Consider the following 20,521-nt stretch of genomic DNA (forward strand, 5'->3'; position numbering starts at 1 on the left):
TGTTGCTTGGATTTCCAGCATCTGCATATTTTCTCGTTTGTGAATGCATTTCCTGTTGCAGAGTTCAAACACAATCCTCCCACCTACTTTGTGTCAATGCTCCAGTTTTAAACACCTAACAAAAAATTAATGAAAACACATTCTGAACTGGGTTTTCATTTCAACTGTACCTAACCCTCAACTCCATTTTTATGTAAATCTTCTTATTCCTTTCTCTTCTCTGCAAGTCTTCCTCTGGTTGAATACTTCTTTCCTTCCCCGTCTGCTTCTTTTCTCCCTTCGCAAACTTACCTCCACAGAATGCTAACTAATTGAATAAATGTTACAGGATATTCATGACAGAAATTTACATTTCATAGCAAAAGTGATCAATTTCTATTGTTTCAAAAATAACTACTCTAATAATAAAATACTTCATTTTCCCAGGCACATAGTTACTCACAATGATGTCCTGAACTTGATTTCATCTTTCTCAACCACTTGATCGCACGACAGTCCAGCATGGTCTTTCCACAACACCTGACACTTCCTGCAACTTTCCTTTAAAAGAGGAGAGGACAAGATTAAAAACAATCAACCAAAGGAACAGTTAACTTACAGTATATCTTACACAATTATACTCTATTCTACAAGTCAGCATTCCTTTTTCCTGGGGTTGGATGTGTTACGTACCCCGTAACTGGGTTGCCAAACCAGCAGAAATGGATCACTCAGTTGGAGTCTGGAGTACTAGAACTAAGAAAGTTTTATTAAAGAAACAAGCAACACAGTAATCGAAAGGATAATAAATGCAACAGTTCAGTGATGATAAACACACATGGGCACAGCATTAAGATAACAGCATCAATCAAGCTCTATCGTTGTCTAGGGGTAAATGACCAATTTCAAAATGACTCAAAGTTCAGTCCAGTTTGTAGTTCAGTTCGCAGTAATCGTTGCCATGGCGATGGACAAGGTGGGGGAAGAGAGACATAGAATAGGAACAACTCATCATTCAGCACAGCTTCACTCACAGACCAGCGAGATTGCTCACGAGCAACTTTTGGGCGGGTCCTTGGTGATGTCACCTGAGGTCACCGACTGTGACCCCTCCTCCAGATGCGGTCGATCCTCTGCAGTGAACCCGGCACCCAGGCAAGGGCGGACACACACCGGGTTCCCGCTGATCGTACCTTTCCACCCTGTGCGTTGTCCGGTACTTCTCACCACTCGTGAGAGGCGCACCGCTTCCAGGGTCTCGTTACCTCGGGTGGCGTGTGTGTCTGTCTTAGCGAACCTGTCCCTTTTTTATCCCCCTGCTGGGGTATCGCCTGTCCATCACTTCAAACAGTTCAGGGTTCAAAGGGGGGAGCCGCTCCAGACAGCTCTCCCTCCCACATCCCTTCATTACACATCTCCAGACGCTGCTCCATTGTTCCTTATCTCTCCTTCCCCTGAGGGCAGGTGGCAGACCAACTGCTGATGCCACTGATGCTAGCCCAGGCCAGCAAACATCTTAATTTTATGTGTATTCTCGTAACAGATGAATCTCAAGAAACTAGTTTATTTTGTTAACTACGAAGTTTGTAGTAAATGCACACATTATAAAGAACAGAAATGAATTAGCAATGTTATGAGCAAACACACAAATAACAATTTGTGGACACACTTGTAAGACGTCTACTGGAGGTAAATTATTCAATTTAAAATAAATTGTACAATTGTATAATGTTTGTGTCCCTTTATATTGTTTTCATCACGTCCTGTAACAAGTTATGCAAATAACTTCACTTTCAATTAGCCATTGCAAAACTTTTAAAGATCCATACTGTGGTTCAAGAAACACACTGAATCCCACGACTTAAGCAAAATTCTAATATAATCAAGATTATTTCCAGTACTGGCTTGTAATGTATGAATTTGCTGCTTCTAAAGGTTTAGGAAAGGTTCTTATTACAGAGCTCATCAGTGAAACTAATTCATGGTCTACTGAATACAACATTTAATTTCATTTCATGGTCATTTTGGTGGTGAGTAAGAAGTCAAGCTCCAATGTTGAGCCGAGGATATAACAATAAAAATTGAACATCTCAGTTCTAAAGAGTGTTGAATTTTCAGAATTTTAGCTTTTGCATGCAGAAGTTACACAATGGCCTAGGCATTTCTTCAAGTTAATGGGTTGGGGGGGGTGGAATTACAGGATTATTTGAAAAAGAGGGAGTTAGAAGGTTTGTCTGCATGTATGAAGGCAAGTACAGAAATAGAATAATTAGATAATTGTTGGCCTACAGTTAAGCAACATCTTTCTGGCTCGTTTTAAGAGGGTTGACTTAAAAGAAATTCTCAGCCTTAGAATCTTTTATTGTTCTGCCCCTGACAGGTTTTGGGAAGAAGAGTGCCAAATTTCCATTGGAGATATAAAAGACTGCAGATGCTCGAATTTGGAGCAAAATAGTAAGCAAATAACTGCTAGAAGAACACAGTGTCAAGCAGCATTGTGAAAGCAGGAGGATGATTAGTGATGTACAACTTGCTCCACACCAGTCCGCAGTAGCGTTGAGTTTGAGTGGACCTGTTAGTTGAGAACAAGGCATCATATTACCATGAAATAGATTAAGAGGAGAGAACTCTCCTGTGAACAAAATTTCTTCCCCTCCACCATCAGATTTCTGAATGGACAAGGAACCCATGAACAGTTCTTCAGTATTTTGTTTTCTCCTTTCTTGTAGCACAAATTTATTTTTTATATATATTACTTCTAATTTGTAGTTTTATTACTATGTATTGCAATGTATTGCTGCCATAAAACAACAAATCTCATTACATACGCTGGTGATATTAAACCTTATACTGAGATTAATGAAGGATACTCCACAATGCCTTTCCAAAGACAAAGACTTTTATCAAAAAAGATTCATAGCATTTGATGTTTCTCACTGTCGTTCTCATATAATTAACGTGTGGTTCCTCTAGATACCTGAAATCCATATTGCAATTTTGGGAGCTGCTTATTAGCAAATGGGAGGAGGCAGCTCAGGAGGATGCTGGCATCAACTTTCACTGCCAGAGACAGTAAGGAGACTTTTCTGTAGGCACCACCATCAGATTTGTCTTCTTTCTTGAAGACTGTCACAATTACAGCATCTGTGAAGTCCCTGGCATGTCTTCCTCCTTCCAGAGATAGGGATTGGGTTGTAAATATTGGCCTGAAATTTTTCCCCTACTAGTGGGGACATTATCTATTCTCATGGATTTATTGTCTTACGGCTGGCAAACTTCTTGTCAATAAGGTGTGATAAACTGGATGGCTGGCCATCGGTGGAATCAAGGATTTAATAATTTAAATTGCTGACCCCCTCCACCTCTGATCCTCCAATGAGGTCTGACTCATGGACCTCTGGTTTCCTCCTCCTCAAGTCAATAAGCAGCTCCATCTTGCTAACATTGAGGTTGTTCTTATGACATCACTCAGACAGATTTTCAAACTCCCCACTATATGCTGATTCATTACCATCTTTGATTCAGCCTACGACAGTGCTGTCATCAGCACATCATCCACTTTTATACCATTCTTTCCAACTAGATGGAAAAAGCAAAACTGCCCACAAAGTGAAATCAAATATAAACTCCAAATTTGACAGACATATGATATCAGGAACCTGAAATGAAATATTTTACTTCTGAAATTAAATGTTTTAACTTTAATTATTCTGAAAACAAAACCTAAATTTCAAAAAAAGTCTTTTTTGGCTGGCAATGTACTCATTTAGAAGGAAATTAGAAGCCTTTGTATGATGAGAACAATAACTTTAAATTAATTTTATTATGTCCTATTTTACTTGATACTCAGTCACACCAGGAATTCAAGACGAGGGCTAAGATCATGCATGAGAGGCATGAAGGCCTGGGGATTTGAATTAAAATTGGAGTTGATCAAGAGTTGGGCAGAGGTCCAATTGCTCCTACGTTCCAACAAGGGAACGTGCTATCTTAAATCCGGTCCTGTGCAATGAGACAGGTAAAATAAGTGATTTTGTAGTTATGAATCCTCTTGGAAAGAGCGATCACAGTATGAATGAGCTTCTCATATAAATCGAGGGTGCAACAGTTCCTTCGAGAACCAGTGTATAATGCCTACACAATAGAGACTACAATGGGATGAGGGAGGTTTTGCCTAATGTAGACTGGGAACACAGGCTATATGGGAGGACAGTTGAGGAACAGTAGAAGACTTTCAAAGAGATTTTTCACGGTGCTCAATAAAAGTATATTCCAGTTAAAAGCAAGGACAGTAAGGGTGGAGAGAGCCAGCCTTGGACAACTAAGGAAATAAAAGAAGGCATCAAACTAAAAGCCTTGTGTGTACAAAGTCACCAAGCATAGTGGGAAACTGGAAAATTGGGAAGACTTTAAAAAGCAGAAGAAGAAACACAAAGCGAGCAATAAAGAAAGGAAAGACGTGATGAAAATAAACTAGGACAAAATATAAAAACAGATAACAGAAGTTTTTATAATTATATAAAGTGGAAAAGGGTGGCTACAGTGAACATTAGGTCCCTTGGAGGATAAGACGGGGGAACTGATATTGGGTAATGAGGAAATGGCAGAGGCTTTGAATGACTAATCTGTGCCAGTCTTCACAGTGGAGAGCACATCTAATAAGCCAAAGAGAGATGTTATGGATACGATGGAAGGTGAGGACCTCAATACAATAGTTATCACTAAGGAGGCAGTGCTGAGCAAACTTGTGGGCCTGAAGATAAATGTGTCCTGGCCCTGATGGAATGAATACCAGGGTACTGAACGAAATGGCAGAAGTTACAGTCGAGGCTTTGGTGATTAATTTACCAAAACTCTCTGGACTCTGGGCAGTTCCCGCGGATTGGAAAACGGCAAGTGTCATGCCACCGTTCAAAAAAGAATGTAGGTAAAAGGCAGGTAAATACAGACCAGTTAGTTTAACATCTGTAGTTGGGAAAATGCTTGAAGCTATCATTAAAGAAGAAATAGTGAGGCATCTGGAAAGAAATGGAAGCAACAGGCAGATGCAGCATGGATTCAGCAAAGGTGGGTCCTGTTTGACAAACTTACTGGAGTTCTCTGAGGATATAACAAGCTCAGTGGATAGAGGGGAACAAACGGATGTTACTTACTTGGATTTCCAGAAGGTGTTCGATAAGGTGCCACATAAAAGCCTTATCCATAAGATAAGGATGCACAGAGATGGCATTCATGTAGTGGCATGGATAAAGGATTGGTTAACTAATAGAAAGCAGAGAGTTTGGGATACATGGGTGTTACTCTGGTTGGCAATCAGTGGTGAGTGGTGTGTTGCAGGGGTCGGTGCTGGGCCCTCAACTGTTCACGATATACATTAACGATCTGGAGCAGGGGACTGAGTGTAGTGTATCTAAGTCTGTGGATGATACTAAATTGAGTAGAAAAGCAAATTGCGCAGAAGATACAGAGAGTCTGCAGAGAGATATAGATAGGTTAAGTGAGTGGGCAAGGGTCTGGCAGATGGAATACAATGTTGGTAAATGCTAGGTCATCCACTTTGGAAGAAAACATGGAAGATCAGATTATTATTTAAATGGTAAAAGACTGTGGCAAGCTGCTGTGCAGAAGGACTTGGGAATGCTTGTGCATGAATCACAGAAGGTTGGCTTGCAGGTGCAGCAGGCTATAAAGAAAGCAAATGGGATGTTGGCCTTTGTTGCTAGAGGGATTGAATTTAAGAGCAGGGAGGTTATGCTGCAACCATATAGGGTACTGATGAGGCTGCATCTGGAGTACTGCATGCAGTTCTGATCTCCTTACTAGAGGAAGGATATACTGGCTTTGGAGGCGGTGCAGAGGAGGTTCAGAGATGATTCCAGAGATGAGGGGGTTAAACTACGAGGAGAGATTGAGTCGCCTGAGACTGTACTCGCTGGAATTCAGAGGAGATCTTATAAAAGCATAAAATTATGAAAGGGATAGATAAGGTAGAGGCAGGACAGTTGTGTCCACTGATAGGTGAGACTAGGACTAGGGGACATTAGCTCAAGATTTGAGAGAGTAGATTTAGGACAGAGATGAGGAGAAACTGCTTTTCCCAGAGGATGGTGAATCTGTGGAATTCTCTGCCCAATGAAGCAGTGGAGGCTACCTCAGTAAATGTATTTAAGACAAGGTTCAATAGATTTTTGTATTTTTATAAGCATCCGTTAGTCTCGTAAAACCATAGATTTGCGCCTTGGAAGGTTTCCAGGGCGCAGGCCTGTGCAAGGTTGTATGGAAGACCGGCAGTTGCCCATGCGGCAAGTCTCCCTTCTCCACGCCACCGATGTTGTCCAAGGGAAGGGCATTAGGACCCATACAGCCTGGCACTGGTGTCGTCGCAGAGCAATGTGTGGTTAAGTGCCTTGCTCAAGGACACAACACACTGCCTCAGCCAAGGCTCGAACTAGCGACCTTCAGATCACTAGACGAACGCCACACACCAACACAACGACGATTTTTGTATAGTAGGGGAATTAAGAGTTATGGGGAAAAGGCAGGCAGGTGGAGATGAGCCCATGGCCAGATCAACAATGATCTTATTGAATGACAGAGCAGGCTTGACAGGCCAGATGGCCTACTCCTGCTCCTATTTCTTATGTTCTTATGTTGGTGGAAGAGAAAAGTTCCTTAAGTAGAATGAAGGAGGAGAGAACTGTTAGAAAAGCTGTTAGAAAAGCTATTAGAAATGTTGACTTCATTTAAAGTAGGTAACTCATCAGAACAAGAAGTACCCTAGGAATTTGAGGGAAGTATGGGAGAAAGTGACTGCGACTCTCATCCTACTTGTAGAACAGCAAATATTACATTTCTGTGGGAGATAAAACACCCGTGCTTTCACATCCTCCTATCCAAGGACCCAAACAGCCCTTCTAGGTGAAGCAGCAATTTACTTGTAACTTCCTTCCAATCTATTGCACTCCATTCACTGCTCACAATGTAGCTTCCTTTACAATGGATGAATTGCATTCAGCCTTCAGGAACAAACCCGAGCTTCCAGTTGTCCATGCCAATTCTATTCTAGCTCGTATGTCTGTGGAGTGCTGCATTGTTTATAAACAAAGCTAATGCACACTTGAGGATCAGCTCATCTTCTATGGTTATATGGGTACATTGCAGCATTCTGGACTATCTGGAAAAAACTAAATTCTACAATTTCAGTTAACTCACCCTCTCTGCATGAGAATTGGGCACCTCTACTAAATCATCCTTCTGTATATTGAAAACGCAAACAACAGGAATTCTGTAGATGCTGGAAATTCAAGCAACATACATCAAAGTTGCTGGTGAACGCAGCAGGCCAGGCAGCATCTGTAGGAAGAGGTGCAGTCGACGTTTCAGGCCGAGACCCGTCCTGACGAAGGGTCTCGGCCTGAAACGTCGACTGCACCTCTTCCTACAGATGCTGCCTGGCCTGCTGCGTTCACCAGCAACTTTGATGCATGTTGCTTCTTTATATTGACTCAGTTTTTCTCAGGCTACGTCCACACTAGACCGGATAAATCTGCAACTGAAGCTTTTTCTCTTTGTTTTGACCCTCCGTCCATATTGAAATGGCATTTTCCTCCCCCGAAAACGGAGCTTTCAGAAACACTCTCCAGAGTGAATAAATCTGAAAACACCTAATATCTGGCGTAGTGTGTACAGGGTAACTGGCTACTTTTAAACCGATGTCATGACGTGCCGGAACCAATGGTGGCGGCAGCGCGGCATTTCATTGTTTTCTTGAACGCAACCTCCAACACCACAACAATATCTGACAATAGATGTGTAACATCCTAATGTAATATTGTATGGAAGTACAAGGTAACACTGATGCAGACATGTTTGATACATTTAACAAGGTGCTTTATTAATGTATTGCTAGTGCAAACATTCAATTGATACAATTGTCACTTTTGCCCAGTAACTCATTTTATTACACATGTTAAATACAGCAAAATAAAACAAAGACATGGCAAAAGTAAAGGCAAACAAATGAGGTAATAGCAAATTTCACTTTTGCTCAGTAACAAGCCTTATTGCATTTAGTTATGGTTGTCATCCCTTTCATCAGTGAAGAGACTACAGTTGTAGGAAATGTTTCTGGACAAACACGCACCAAGTCTTTCGTTTGGCAATTTCCTTTCAAGTTTTTCTAGTCTGTAACTGGACAAACATGCACCAAGTATACCGCTTCCTCTTCGCTTGATTTCTGTGTGTCCTGCGCATGCCCAGGAGGAGGAGATTCGCCCAAATATCCATTTCAATGTTGACGGAGATATTTTCTAAAACGTCTGGTGTGGACGCCTATCGTTTTTACGTGAAACCGGCATTTTCAAAATTATCCGGTCTAGTGCGGACATAGCCTCAGTCTATTAGCATATCATGACCTGCTGGACATGCCAGACAGCCTGCATTTAGAAATCTCTTCATTCCTACTTATGTTCCACTTTCTAATGACACCCATTAGCCCAATGAATAGATTATCTCTACAACCAATTTCTCTGCAATCCCTGGCTTCATCCTATTACAGATATTCCCCTGTCCTATCACACCTCATTCAATCTTCCCTACAACTCAAGACTTGTTTGCACTTTCTTATCACAAACAACAAAATCTGCAGCTGTTGGAAATCCAAGCAACATACACAAAATGCTGGAGGAACTCAGCAGGTCAGGAGCATCGATGGAAAAGAGAAGTCGCTGAAAGGTCGATTGTACGCTTTTCCATAGATGCTGCCTGGCCTGCTGAGTTCTTCCAGCATTTTGTGTGTGTTATGGGCGTTGCACTTCCCTAGTTCTGATTAAGTCTTTGATTTGAAACATTAATATGTTTCTCTTTATACAGAAACTGTTTGACCTGTTGAATGCTTTCAGAATTTTCTGATTATATTTTTAACAATATTACCCACATTCAGAGAGGGACTAAGGATAAATATGCCAACTGTATTTTAATTGTTTGGAAACACTAATCCAAGGCAAGAATAATAGTCACCTGGAATGAAATAGTTAAGCACAGTCAGCATAAGTCTGTTAAAGAGCCAATTATGTTTAATCAATTTTTTGATGAGCTAATGGATAGCTTTCATGGGTGCAATGTAGTTAATATGGTCTATGTGGCCTTCCAGAAGACTTCGGATAAAAATCCATATAAAAGGCTTATCAAACCTGAAGCACGTGCCCTAAAGAAGAGATCAAGAGCATGACTATGTTGGTGGCTAAGTAAAAGACAAGAGGACTCGCGAATAGTTGTTCAAAGTAAATTATCATAGTATATTTATATCACCACATACAACCCTGAGTTTCATTTACTTGTGGGCATATTCAATAAATCCAATAATTATAATAAATGAAAGATTGCACCAACAGGGCAGACAATCCCTGTGCAAAAGACAACAAACTGTGCAAATACAAAGAGAAAAAAGGAAATAATAATAGCAAAAAAAAAAGCAACAAATATCAAGAACATGATTCCTCGAAAGTGAGTCCATAGGTTGTGGCAACAGTTCAATGATAGGTCAAGTGAAATTGTTCCCTCCAGTTCAAGAGTCTGATGGTTGAACATAGAACAGTACAGCACAGTACAGGCCCTTCGGCCCACATTGTTGTGCTGACCCTCAAACCCTGCCTCCCATATAACCCCCCCACCTTAGATTCCTCCATATACCTGTCTAGTAGTCTCTTAAATTTCACTCGTGTATCTGCCTCCACCACCGACTCAGGCAGTGCATTCCACGCACCAACCACTCGGAGTAAAAAACCTTCGTCTAATATCCCCCTTGAACTTCCCACCCCTTATCTTAAAGCCATGTCCCCTTGTACTGAGCAGTGGTGCCCTGGGGAACAGGTGCTGGCTACCCACTCTATCTATTCCTCTTATTATCTTGTACACCTCTATCATGTCTCCTCTCATCCTCCTTCTCTCCAAAGAGTAAAGCCCTAGCTCCCTTAATCTCTGATCATACTGCTAAGGAGGGGTAATAATGCTCCTAAACTTGGTGTGAATCCCAAGGCTCCTGCATCTTTTATTGATGGGAGCAGCAGGAGCAAAGCATGATCTGGATAGTGAGGGTCCCTGATGGCAGATGCTGCTTTCCTGTGCCAATGCTCCATGTGGATGTGCTCAATGGTGGGGAGGACTTTACCCATGATGGACTGGGCCATATCTACTACTTTTTGCAGTATTTTTCGTTCAAGTGGTATTTCCATAACAGGCTGTGATGCAGCCAGTCAATTCAATGTCCACTACATACCTATGGAAGTTAGTCAAAATTACAGATGTTATGCGGAATCTTCACAAACTCCTAAGGAAGTAGAGGTGCTGCCATGCTTTCTTTATAATTACACTTATGTGCTGGGCCTAAGACAGGTCCTCTGAAATGATAACACTGAGGAATTGCTGATCTTCTCCACCTCTGATTCCCTAATGACAAACTCATGGACACCCGCTTTCCTCCTTCTGAAGCCAACAATCAGCTCCATGGTCTTGCTGACATTGAGTAAGATGTTGTTACAGCACCACTCAACCAGATTTTCAAACTCCCTCCTATTATATGCTGATTCGTCACTTTGATTCGGTCTACAATAGTGGTGTCATCAGCAAACTTGAATATAGCATTGGAGCTGTGCTTAGCTAAACAGTCATAAATGTACAGCAAGTAGAGCAGGGGGCTAAGCTTTGCGGTGCATCTGTGCTTATGGAGATTGTGGGTGAGATTGTGGGTAAGATATTGTTGCCAATCCGAACTGACTGGGTTCTGCAAGTGAGGAAATTGAGGATCTAACTGCACAAAGCGATATTAGGGCAAGGTCATGAAACTTATTTATCGGTTGTTTTTAATTGAAGGTGAATAGTGATTGACAACCAACACTTGTTAATTAAATTATGGTAACAAACAACTATGTTGAAACTGACATCTTTTAAATTACTGTAAACAAAAGTTTGGAATACATTCTTTTGTTAAAGGTTGTGGAATCCATTTTGAAAATTGTAATTTTTGGATCACACCTCAAGACAGAAACCTTAACAGCACACCAGCTATTTGTTATTATTTGCCTAACCTAAAGTTCAGCTCTTCATTTGTTAAATTCTGAATATACTGCTTGAAGATTGATTCAAAGGTTTATTTAAAAACTGGAATAGAAAAGAATACAGAGAATGTCTTGTGAAAGCAGCATACAAACCACACCTGCTAAAAGGAGGCACAGTAGCAATAACACTGCTTTAGAGTAGTGGCTGAGCAAACCCTAGTGGTGGAAGATCATTCTACTTCAGTTAAGCAATAAAGACCATTGTCAGCTCCAAAATAGTTATAAAAATAGGTGAAAATATATTTCTAAATCAAGATAAAACTTGAGATGGAAGAGGCTGAATTGAGACCTTTTTCACCTTAACGCATCTTCTTTATTCGAAGATCAAGATTTGTCACATGTAAATCAAAACATACAGTGAAATACATTGTTTTGCGTCAGTGACTAGCACAGTCCTGAAGATTGTGGTTGGGGCAACCCACGGGTGTTGCTACACTTACGACACCAACACAGCATGCCCACCACTCACTAACCTTAACTGTATGTCTGGAATGTGGGAGATACCTGGAACACCCAGAGAAAACCCACACAGTTATAGAGAGAATGTACAAATTCCTTGCAGACAGCTGCAGGAATAGAACTCTGATTAGTCACCGCTGGCAATGTAAAATGACTCTGCTAACCACTGTGCTACTGTTCCCCCACTATGCTATTGTGCCATCCACAAATTATTAGAATAACTTAATCTGGACCTTAATCAAAGGTGCTCCCAGGACAGGAGATGGGGTGGGGCAGGGAGAAGCAATTCTCTGGCAGTAGATTGAAAGTTTATATCCTGAGGGAAGGAAGAATCCCTACCTTAATTATTTGTTTTATACAATACTAATGAACTGAAAGAGTAGCTTGTTTCTTAAATACTGTAACTACTTTATTTTAATGATTTACTTAAATATCACAATGGCCATTTGTTTGCTTTTAGTTTTTTGTCTCCAATGTAAATGGGCCTGAGACCCGAAGACTGGCTAAGATAAAGTGACTACAATCCACTTTCCCCCAAGTATCTGTAAGCTAACTACTTTATGCATGTCTACAGAAATATTCTCAAGAATCTTCATTAAAATTGTAATGTTTTTGTAGAGCTCCTTGTTGCATTTGCACATTCTTCAGTCTAATATATGAATACAAATACAATCTCAATCCCACATTACCAAACTTAGCGTTTGCTTTTCTTCACCGTAATTAAATTCTGTTCACTACCTACATGCAAGGCAGCAATTATTGTGCTATTCTGTGGGTGTTGAGTGCCGGTCTTCATGTGCCAGCCTACACAGTTAAGATAGTTAAGCACAAACAGGTTCATTACATGGTAACAAATATGAGCTGCGTAATGGCCACACAATGGCATTTCCCACAGGAACTGGAACAGCAATTTGGAAGGGAACCCTGGATGATTTTTCCCTTTATTCAAGTATGCCTGCAGTTTCCTGCTGTACTCAGCTGCTGCAGCAGTTAAAATTTGCTAATTCAACAACATCAAACTTTGCTTTCTTGTCTCTTGTTTCGGTATCATAGCACACAGTGCAAAAAAACTCACTGAACCACTGTGGAACACATTCAGAATGATTGCAGGGAATTCTTTTGCAGTATGTATAACTTGCTTGGCCAAGTCAAAGTCATATTGTCACATTTGGATTTACATAGTTTAAAAGACTGATGTTTATCACTCCAAAAAACATGCAGCATTTACATGAAATGGCAATCTACTTAGGTTACATTAGGAAAGCGTAACAACAGGAATTCTGCAGATGCTGGAAATTCAAGCAACACACACGAAGGGTCTCAGCCTGAAACGTCGACTGTACCTCTTCTTAGAGATGCTGCCTGGCCTGCTGCGTTTACCAGCAACTTTGATGTGTGTTGCTAGGTTACATTAAAGCTCGTTAGTATCATCTCTGTTGAATGGGCATAAATCTTCAGGGGCAAGCAACTCTTCCTTTCAGATGTTTAAGTTCTTAATTATTGTATAACAGAGCAGAGAACTCTTGCAGTGATCCTGGTATTTGACACCATTCAAATCAGCAAAATGAAACCTAGTACTGATCAAATGTGAAATCATACAATACATCAAAACAAATATTCAAGAATACACAAATTAGAGGAATGGAATATGATGATGCTCTGGAAAACTTAAGAGCTTGGATTGAAAAGTAATCTTCCAGAAGAGACGAAATTTTTTCCATGCTGACAGCAAGTAACAATTGCAGCAATAACCATACTGAATTCTCCAGTTATCAGTTTAGAAGATCAAGCAAAGCAGGTCAACAGCAACCTATTAAGCAATTCACTGTTTAAAAAAACCTCCACTTTTGAGATGGAAAAATTATACACTGGAAAAGACTACATACAAGAAATCTACAGGGGATGAAGAGAAATTTTATATTATCTGTAAATATCAAAATAATAACTTAACCATTTTCAAACTGAACCAAACAAAATCTCAAAAAATGATTAATCAATTTATTGACGACTACATTGGTGCTGCTTCATGCTCCCATACTGAGATTGTCAATTTCACCAACTTTGCCTCCAACTTCCACCATGCCCTTAAATTCACTTGGTCCATTTCTGACACGTCTCTCCTCTTTCTTGATCACTCTGTCTCCATCCCTGGAGACATTTTGTCTATCGATATCTTTTATCAACCTACTAATTCCCACAACCATCTTCCCACCCTGTCGACTGTAAGATGGACTGTAAGATGTAAATATGCTATTCCCTTTTCTCAGTTTCTTAATCTTTGCCACATCTGCTCCAAGGATGAGGCTTTCCTTTCCAGGACATCAGAGATGTCCACTTTCTCCAAAGAAGAGTTTTGCTGTCCTCCACCATGAACGCTGTCTTCACCCGCATCTCCTCCATTTCTTGAACATCTGCACTCACCCCATCTTCCTGCTACCTTAACAGGGATAGAGTTCCTCTAATTCTTATCTACCACCCCATGAGCATCTGTATCCAACATCTCATTTTCCACAATTTCTACCACCTTCAACGTGATCCAACCACATATTATATTCCCCCACCCTTCACTCTCTGCTTTCTGCAGGGATTAGTCCCCTTGCGATTCACTTACCCATTCGTCACTCCCCACTAATCTCCCTCCAGGCAACAGAAATACTACACCTGCCTATTCAACTCCTCCTCATCTTCTTACAGGGCCTCAAACAGTCCTTAAGGGTGAGACAACACTTCATCTATGAATCTTTTGGGGTCGTCTATTGTAACTGGTGTTCCCAACGCAGCCTCCTTTACATTGGTGAGACCCAACGTAAATTTGGGGACTGCTTTGTTGAGCACCTCCGTTCCACCTGCTGAAAGTGGAATTTCCTGGTGGCCAACCATTTTAATTAACATCCCCATTCCAACATGTCCATTCACAGCCTCCTCTTTCGCCAACACTCTCAGGATGGAGGAGCAACACCTTGTATTCCATCCAAGTAGGCTCGAACCTGATAGCATGAACATTGATTTCTCCTTCCGGTATTTTTTCCCTCCCCCACTTCCATTCCCCACTCTGGTTACTTACCTCTTCTCCTCAACCTGTCCATCACCTACCCCTAATGCCTCTCCTCCTTCCCTTTCTCCCATAGTCTACTCTCTTGTATCAGATTCTTTCTTCTCCAGCCTTCATCTTTTCCACTTATCACCTTCCAACTTTTAACTTTACCTGGCCTCACCTATTACCTTCCAGCTAATCCTCCTTCCCGCACCCCCAACCTTTTTATTCTGGCGTCTTGCCTCTTCTTTTCCAGCCTTAAGAGTTTTAGTCCAAAACATCAACTGTTTATTAATTTCCATAGCTGCTGCCTGACCTGCTGAGTTCTTCCAGCATTTTGTGTAAGTTAATCAATTCGTACTTAATGATTTTAGATTGCGTCATTATCCTAAATTTTAAAGTATGTTCCAGAGATGATGTACAATTTGCCAAGAACCATCTACATTGTAAACTAATATTTACTTTGCTAACAGAGTTAACAAATCAAAACATATCTAGTAATTGGACAAGATTTGTATAATTTATACCATCTTTAGGATCCTTATTACAAATTCACCACTTTAACCAATGTTCTATGCGTCATCTCAAATGTCTCTTTTAGATTGATGCCCATTTTAAACAAATGACTTAATAACATTTTTATGTCAAAGGAGTAAATTAAAGAAGTTGTTTTTCTAGTTACATACTATAGAACATGCACGTTTCTGTTGCCACACAAAATAACAAAGGTAACATCCTGAATCTCAACATTCAAATGAATTAACTAAGAATCATGCTCAGTGTAATTAAGAGGCAGTTCTGAAACTAGACCAGGATGTGTTAATTATTATTAAACCAGAAAAATATTGTACACTACTAATACTTACTGAATACAATAATACTTAACCATCAAATGACATTTACATGTATGAACAACATCCCCAAATCAAAGTAAAAGCTATTTTGTTCTCAGCTTACCAACAGTAGTATAATAAAGAAATCTTATATTTACCCAGTCTCTCAGCAGCTCTCTCTAGTGGATATAAAATATTTCATGATACTTTGACAGACAGCGGAGGAATCCTGGCCCTCTATCAACCTGACTAAAATCTGTCTATATCCATATTTATTTGTAGGAGCTTACTGTGTGCAAATTAGCTGCCGAATTTCCAACAATGGCAACCCTACTTCAAAAGTACTTTGCTGCCTGTGAAGTACTGGAGAATATTGGGGACCAGAAAAGCTGCTACACATTTTACCCTCAAATTCAAAACTTGCCAAAAGTAATATCTTATGTTTGAAGCATTGAAAGAAATGTGGTCATTCTGTTACAGTAATATTCAAAATTGAAAGCATCAAGTTGGGTAAGTCACCAGGACCGGACGAGATGTATTCCAGGCTACTGGAGGGGCGAGGGAAGAAATTGTTGAGCCTCTGGCGATGATCTTTGCATCGTCAATGGGGACGGGAGAGGTTCCTGAGGATTGGAGGGTTGCAGATGTTGTTCCCTTATTCAAGAAAGGGAGTAGGGATAGCTCAGGAAATTATAGACCAATGAGTCTTACTTCAGTGGTTGGTAAGTTGTTGGAGAAGATTCTGAGAGGCAGGATTTATGAACATTTGGAGAGGCATAATATGATTAGGAATAGTCAGCATAACTTTGTGAAAGGCAGGTCTTGCCTTACGAGCCTGACTGAATTCTCTGTGGATGTGACAAACACACTGATGGAGGTAGAGCAGTAGATGTAGTGTATATGGATTTCAGCAAGGCATTTGACAAGGTACTCCATGCAAGGCTATTAAGAAAGTAAGGAGGCATGGGGACATTGCTTTGTGGATCCAGAACTGGCTTCCCACAGAAGGCGAAGAGTGGTTGCAGACGGGTCATATTCTGCATGGAGGCCAGTGACCAGTGGTGTGCCTTAGGGACCTGTTCTGGGACCCCTACTCTTCGTGATTTTTATAAATGACCTGGATGAGGAAGTGGAGGGTTGGGTTAGTAAATTTGCTGACACAAAGGTTGAGGGTGTTGTGGATAGTGTGGAGGGCTGTCAGAGGTTACAGCAGGACGTTGATAAGATGCAAAACTGGGTTGAGAAGTGGCAGATGGAGCTCAACCCAAGTAAGTGTGAGGTGGTTCATTTTGGTAGGTCAAAAATGATGGCAGAATATAGCATTAATGATAAGACTCTTGGCCAGTGGTCCCCAACCACCGAGCCGCGGACCGGTACCGGGCTGCAAAGCATGTGCTACTGGGCCGCAAAGAAACTATATGATTTGGCGATATGAAACGATATGAGTCAGCTGCACCTTTCCTCATTCCCTGTCACGCCCACTGTTGAACTTGAACGCACGCGAGGTCATTACACACACGAGGTCATCAGTGACCCAAGGCGTGCAAAGGAATGGGTCCGTGACCCATTTGTGAATGCTTCTGGTGACTCTTCCATGTCAGCACGGGAAAAAGATCAACTCCTTGAGCCTGCAAATGACAGTGGGCTGAAAAGCGTTTAACATAACATCTCTGCCGGCATTCTGGATCAAAGTCAAGGCTGAGTATCCTGAGATAGCCACGAAAGCACTGAAAACATTGCTTCCATTTCCAACATCATATTTCTGCGAAGCGGAGTTTTCTGCAATGAAAATGAAATTGTGGAATAGACTGGACATAAGGAACCCCCTTCGAGTATTGCTGTCTCCCATCACCCCTCGATGGGACCGTTGTTGTTGCAGGAAAACAAGCCCAGGGCTCCCACTGATTCAGCGATATTGGTGTGTTGCAATGATTTTATATGTTCATACGAGGAAAATATGTGCTGTGTGTTTCATATCCAAACGTTACTTAAAATGTTATGATGCTATTGACTTGTAAGTGATTTATAATTCAGTGGTCCCCAACCTCCGGGCTACGAAGAATGCAGCGGTACGGCGGTAGCTAGAACACACCCAGCACACCTTTAAAAAAAAAAGCCGAAATAAACAAACTAATTAATTGGGTGCCGCCTGACACGTAAATGTTGGCCCAAATCAGAGGCAATTGCCGACTGCGTCACTTCTGATCTGGACTGGCATTTATGTGCCGGGCAGCAGCTAATCAATTAGCTTGTTTATTTCGGCTTTTTTCTTTAAAGGTGTGCCGGGTGCATTCCGGATACTGCTGTACCGCTGCATTCTTCACAGCAATGTATTGGTCTGCGGCCCAGAGGTTTGGGACCACTGTTATAATTGACTTACCACTACATTCATGCGGGGAAAATATGCACTGTGTATTTAATATTAAATTTGTTAGATAAACCCCTTTAGAAATGAAATTGAGTGTATTAGCCACTTATAAGTGACTTATAGTTGGACTTATCACCTATATTCCGGTTGTGATTAACACCCACCCCCACCCACCCCTGGTCAGCCGGTCCACAAGAATATTGTCAATATTAAACTGGTCTGCAGTGCAAAAAAGGTTGGGGACCCCTGCTCTTGGCAGTGTGGATGATCAGAGGGATCTTGGGGTCCGAGTCCATAGGACACTCAAAGCTGCTGTGCAGGTTGACTCTGTGGTTAAGGCGGCATACGCTGCATTGGCCTTCATTAATCGTGGGATTGAATTTAGGAACTGAGAGGTAATGTTGCAGTTATATAGGACCCTGGTCAGACCCCATTTGGAGTACTGTGCTCAGTTCTGGTTGCCTCACTACAGGAAGGATATGGAAACCACAGAAAGGGTGCAAAGGAAATTTTCAAGGATGTTGCCTGGATTGCGGGGCATGCCTTATGAGATTAGGTTGAGTGAACTCGGCCTTTTCTCCATGGAGTGACAAAGGATGAGAGGTGACCTGATAGACATGCATAAGATGAGAGGCACTGATTATGTGGATAGTCAGAGGCTTCTTCCCAGGGCTGAAATGGCTGGCACGAGAGGGCACAGTTTTAAGGTGCTTGGAAGTAGGTACAGAGGAGATGTCAGGGGTAAGTTGCTGTTGTTGTGTTTTTTTTCCCCCGCAGAGAGTGGTGAGTACATGGAATAGGCTGCCAACAACTGTGGTGGAGGCAGATATGATAGGGTCTTTTAAGAGACTCCTGGATAGCTACATGGAGCTTAGAAAAGTAGAGGGCTATGGGTAACCATGGGTAATTTCTCAGGGAAGGACATGTTCAGCACAGTTTTGTGGGCCGAAGGGCCTGTATTGTGCTGTAGGTTTTCTATGTTTCTGAACAGCTACAGAAATCAGATAGCAAACAAGATAACAGGAACAATGACATTTGAACAGAGATGCACAGCTTTTGATGTCCATTTAATCACTGAAATATGGATAGGGCCCAAGCACTCAGCCGTGTTTTGCTAGCCCCTATTATGTGCTCAGGTTCTGAATGAGGAAAGCTATACTGAACCAAGCTATACAGTTTACTAAAAGAAATCAGGTGAACCAGAACTGTTTCACTAAGCAACTACCATCAAAAGATCACTTGCAATACCGGAGGAAACAACACACTGGACCATTGCTACATCAAGAATGCCTGCTGTGTTATTCTACGCCCTCACTTCGGGAAGTCTGATTACCTAGCTGCACTTCTACTCCCTGAGTACAGGCAGAGACTGAAGACTGCAGCACCACCAGCGAGGACAAAGAAGGTATGGACAAGGGAAGCACGGGAGCGCCTACAAGATTGCTTTGAATCGGTGGACTGGACAGTATTCAAGGATTCATCTTCGAACCTGGATGAGTATGCTGCTGTTGTTACCGACTTCATTAAAACTTGTGTGGATGAGTGTGTGCCCACAAAGACTTACTGTACATTCCCAAACAGAAAATTGTGGATGAACCAGGAAGCACGTCATCTGCTAAAGGCTAGATCTGTGGCATTCAAGTCTGGCAACCCAGGCCCGTACTACAAAACAAGGTATGATTTGTGGAGGACTATTTCAAGGGTGAAGAAACAATTTTGAATGAGGTTGGAGGCGACATCGGATGCACGGCAACTCTGTACTTCCTACAAAGCGAAACCCAATAGCATGAATAGCAGCGATGCTTCACTACCAGATGAACTTAATGCCTTCTATGCAAGCTTTGAAAGGGAAGAACACAACTACAGCTGTGAAGATCTCTGCTGCACCTGATGATCCTGTGTTTTCCATCTCAGAGGGCATGGAGTACCTGGTAAGGCTCTGAAAACCTGTGCCAACCAACTAGCGGAAGTACTTAAGGACACCTTCAACCTCTCACTGCTACGGGGAGAAGTTCTCGCTTGCTTCAAAAAGGCAACAATTGTACCAGTGCCTAAGAAGAATAATATGAGCTGCCTTAATGACTATCACCCGGTAGCACCCACATAAACAGTGATGAAATGCTTTGAGAGGTTGGTCATGACTGGACTGAACTCGTGCCTCAGCAAAGACCTGGGCCCACTGCAGTTTTCCTATCGACACAATAGGTCAACAGCAGACACAATCTCAATCGCTCTCCACGCAGCTTTAAACCACCTGGACAACACAAACATCTATATCAGGATGCTGTTCATCGATTATAGTTCAGCATTTAATACCATCATTCCCACAATCCTGATTGAGAAGTTGCAGAACCTGAGCCTCTGCAATTGGATCCTTGACTTCCTAACTAAAATACCACAATCTGTGCGGATTGGTGATAATATATCCTCCTCACTGACGATCAACACTAGCCCACTGCTCTACTCTCTATATACACACGACTGTATGGCTAGGCTTAGCTCAAATACCATCTATAAATTTGCTGAAGATACAACTATTGTTGGTAGAACCTCAAGTCGTGACAAGAGGGCATACAGGAGCGAGATACGCCAACTAGTGGAGTGGTGCCACAGTAAAATCCTGGCACTCAATATCAGTAAGACGAAAGAGCTGATTGTGGACTTCAGGAGGGGTAAGACGAAGGAACACATACCAATCCTCATAGAGGGATCAGAAGTAGAGAGAGTGAGCAGC

The 20,521-nt window shown here is 41.6% G+C and overlaps 1 protein-coding gene across 1 annotated transcript in view; it reads right to left on the reverse strand.

The window, feature by feature from the left end:
• rnf216 (ring finger protein 216) overlaps positions 1 to 20,521 on the reverse strand; it is a 224,255-nt gene that overhangs the window by 61,243 nt on the left and 142,491 nt on the right. The window contains exon 14 of the mRNA XM_063058933.1: positions 443 to 540. Coding sequence (XP_062915003.1) covers positions 443 to 540 — 98 coding nt within the window. The remainder of the gene's footprint in view (positions 1 to 442; positions 541 to 20,521) is intronic.

The sequence above is a fragment of the Mobula hypostoma genome, chromosome 9, assembly GCF_963921235.1.
Source record: "Mobula hypostoma chromosome 9, sMobHyp1.1, whole genome shotgun sequence".
In the NCBI taxonomy this organism is placed as follows: domain Eukaryota; kingdom Metazoa; phylum Chordata; class Chondrichthyes; order Myliobatiformes; family Myliobatidae; genus Mobula; species Mobula hypostoma.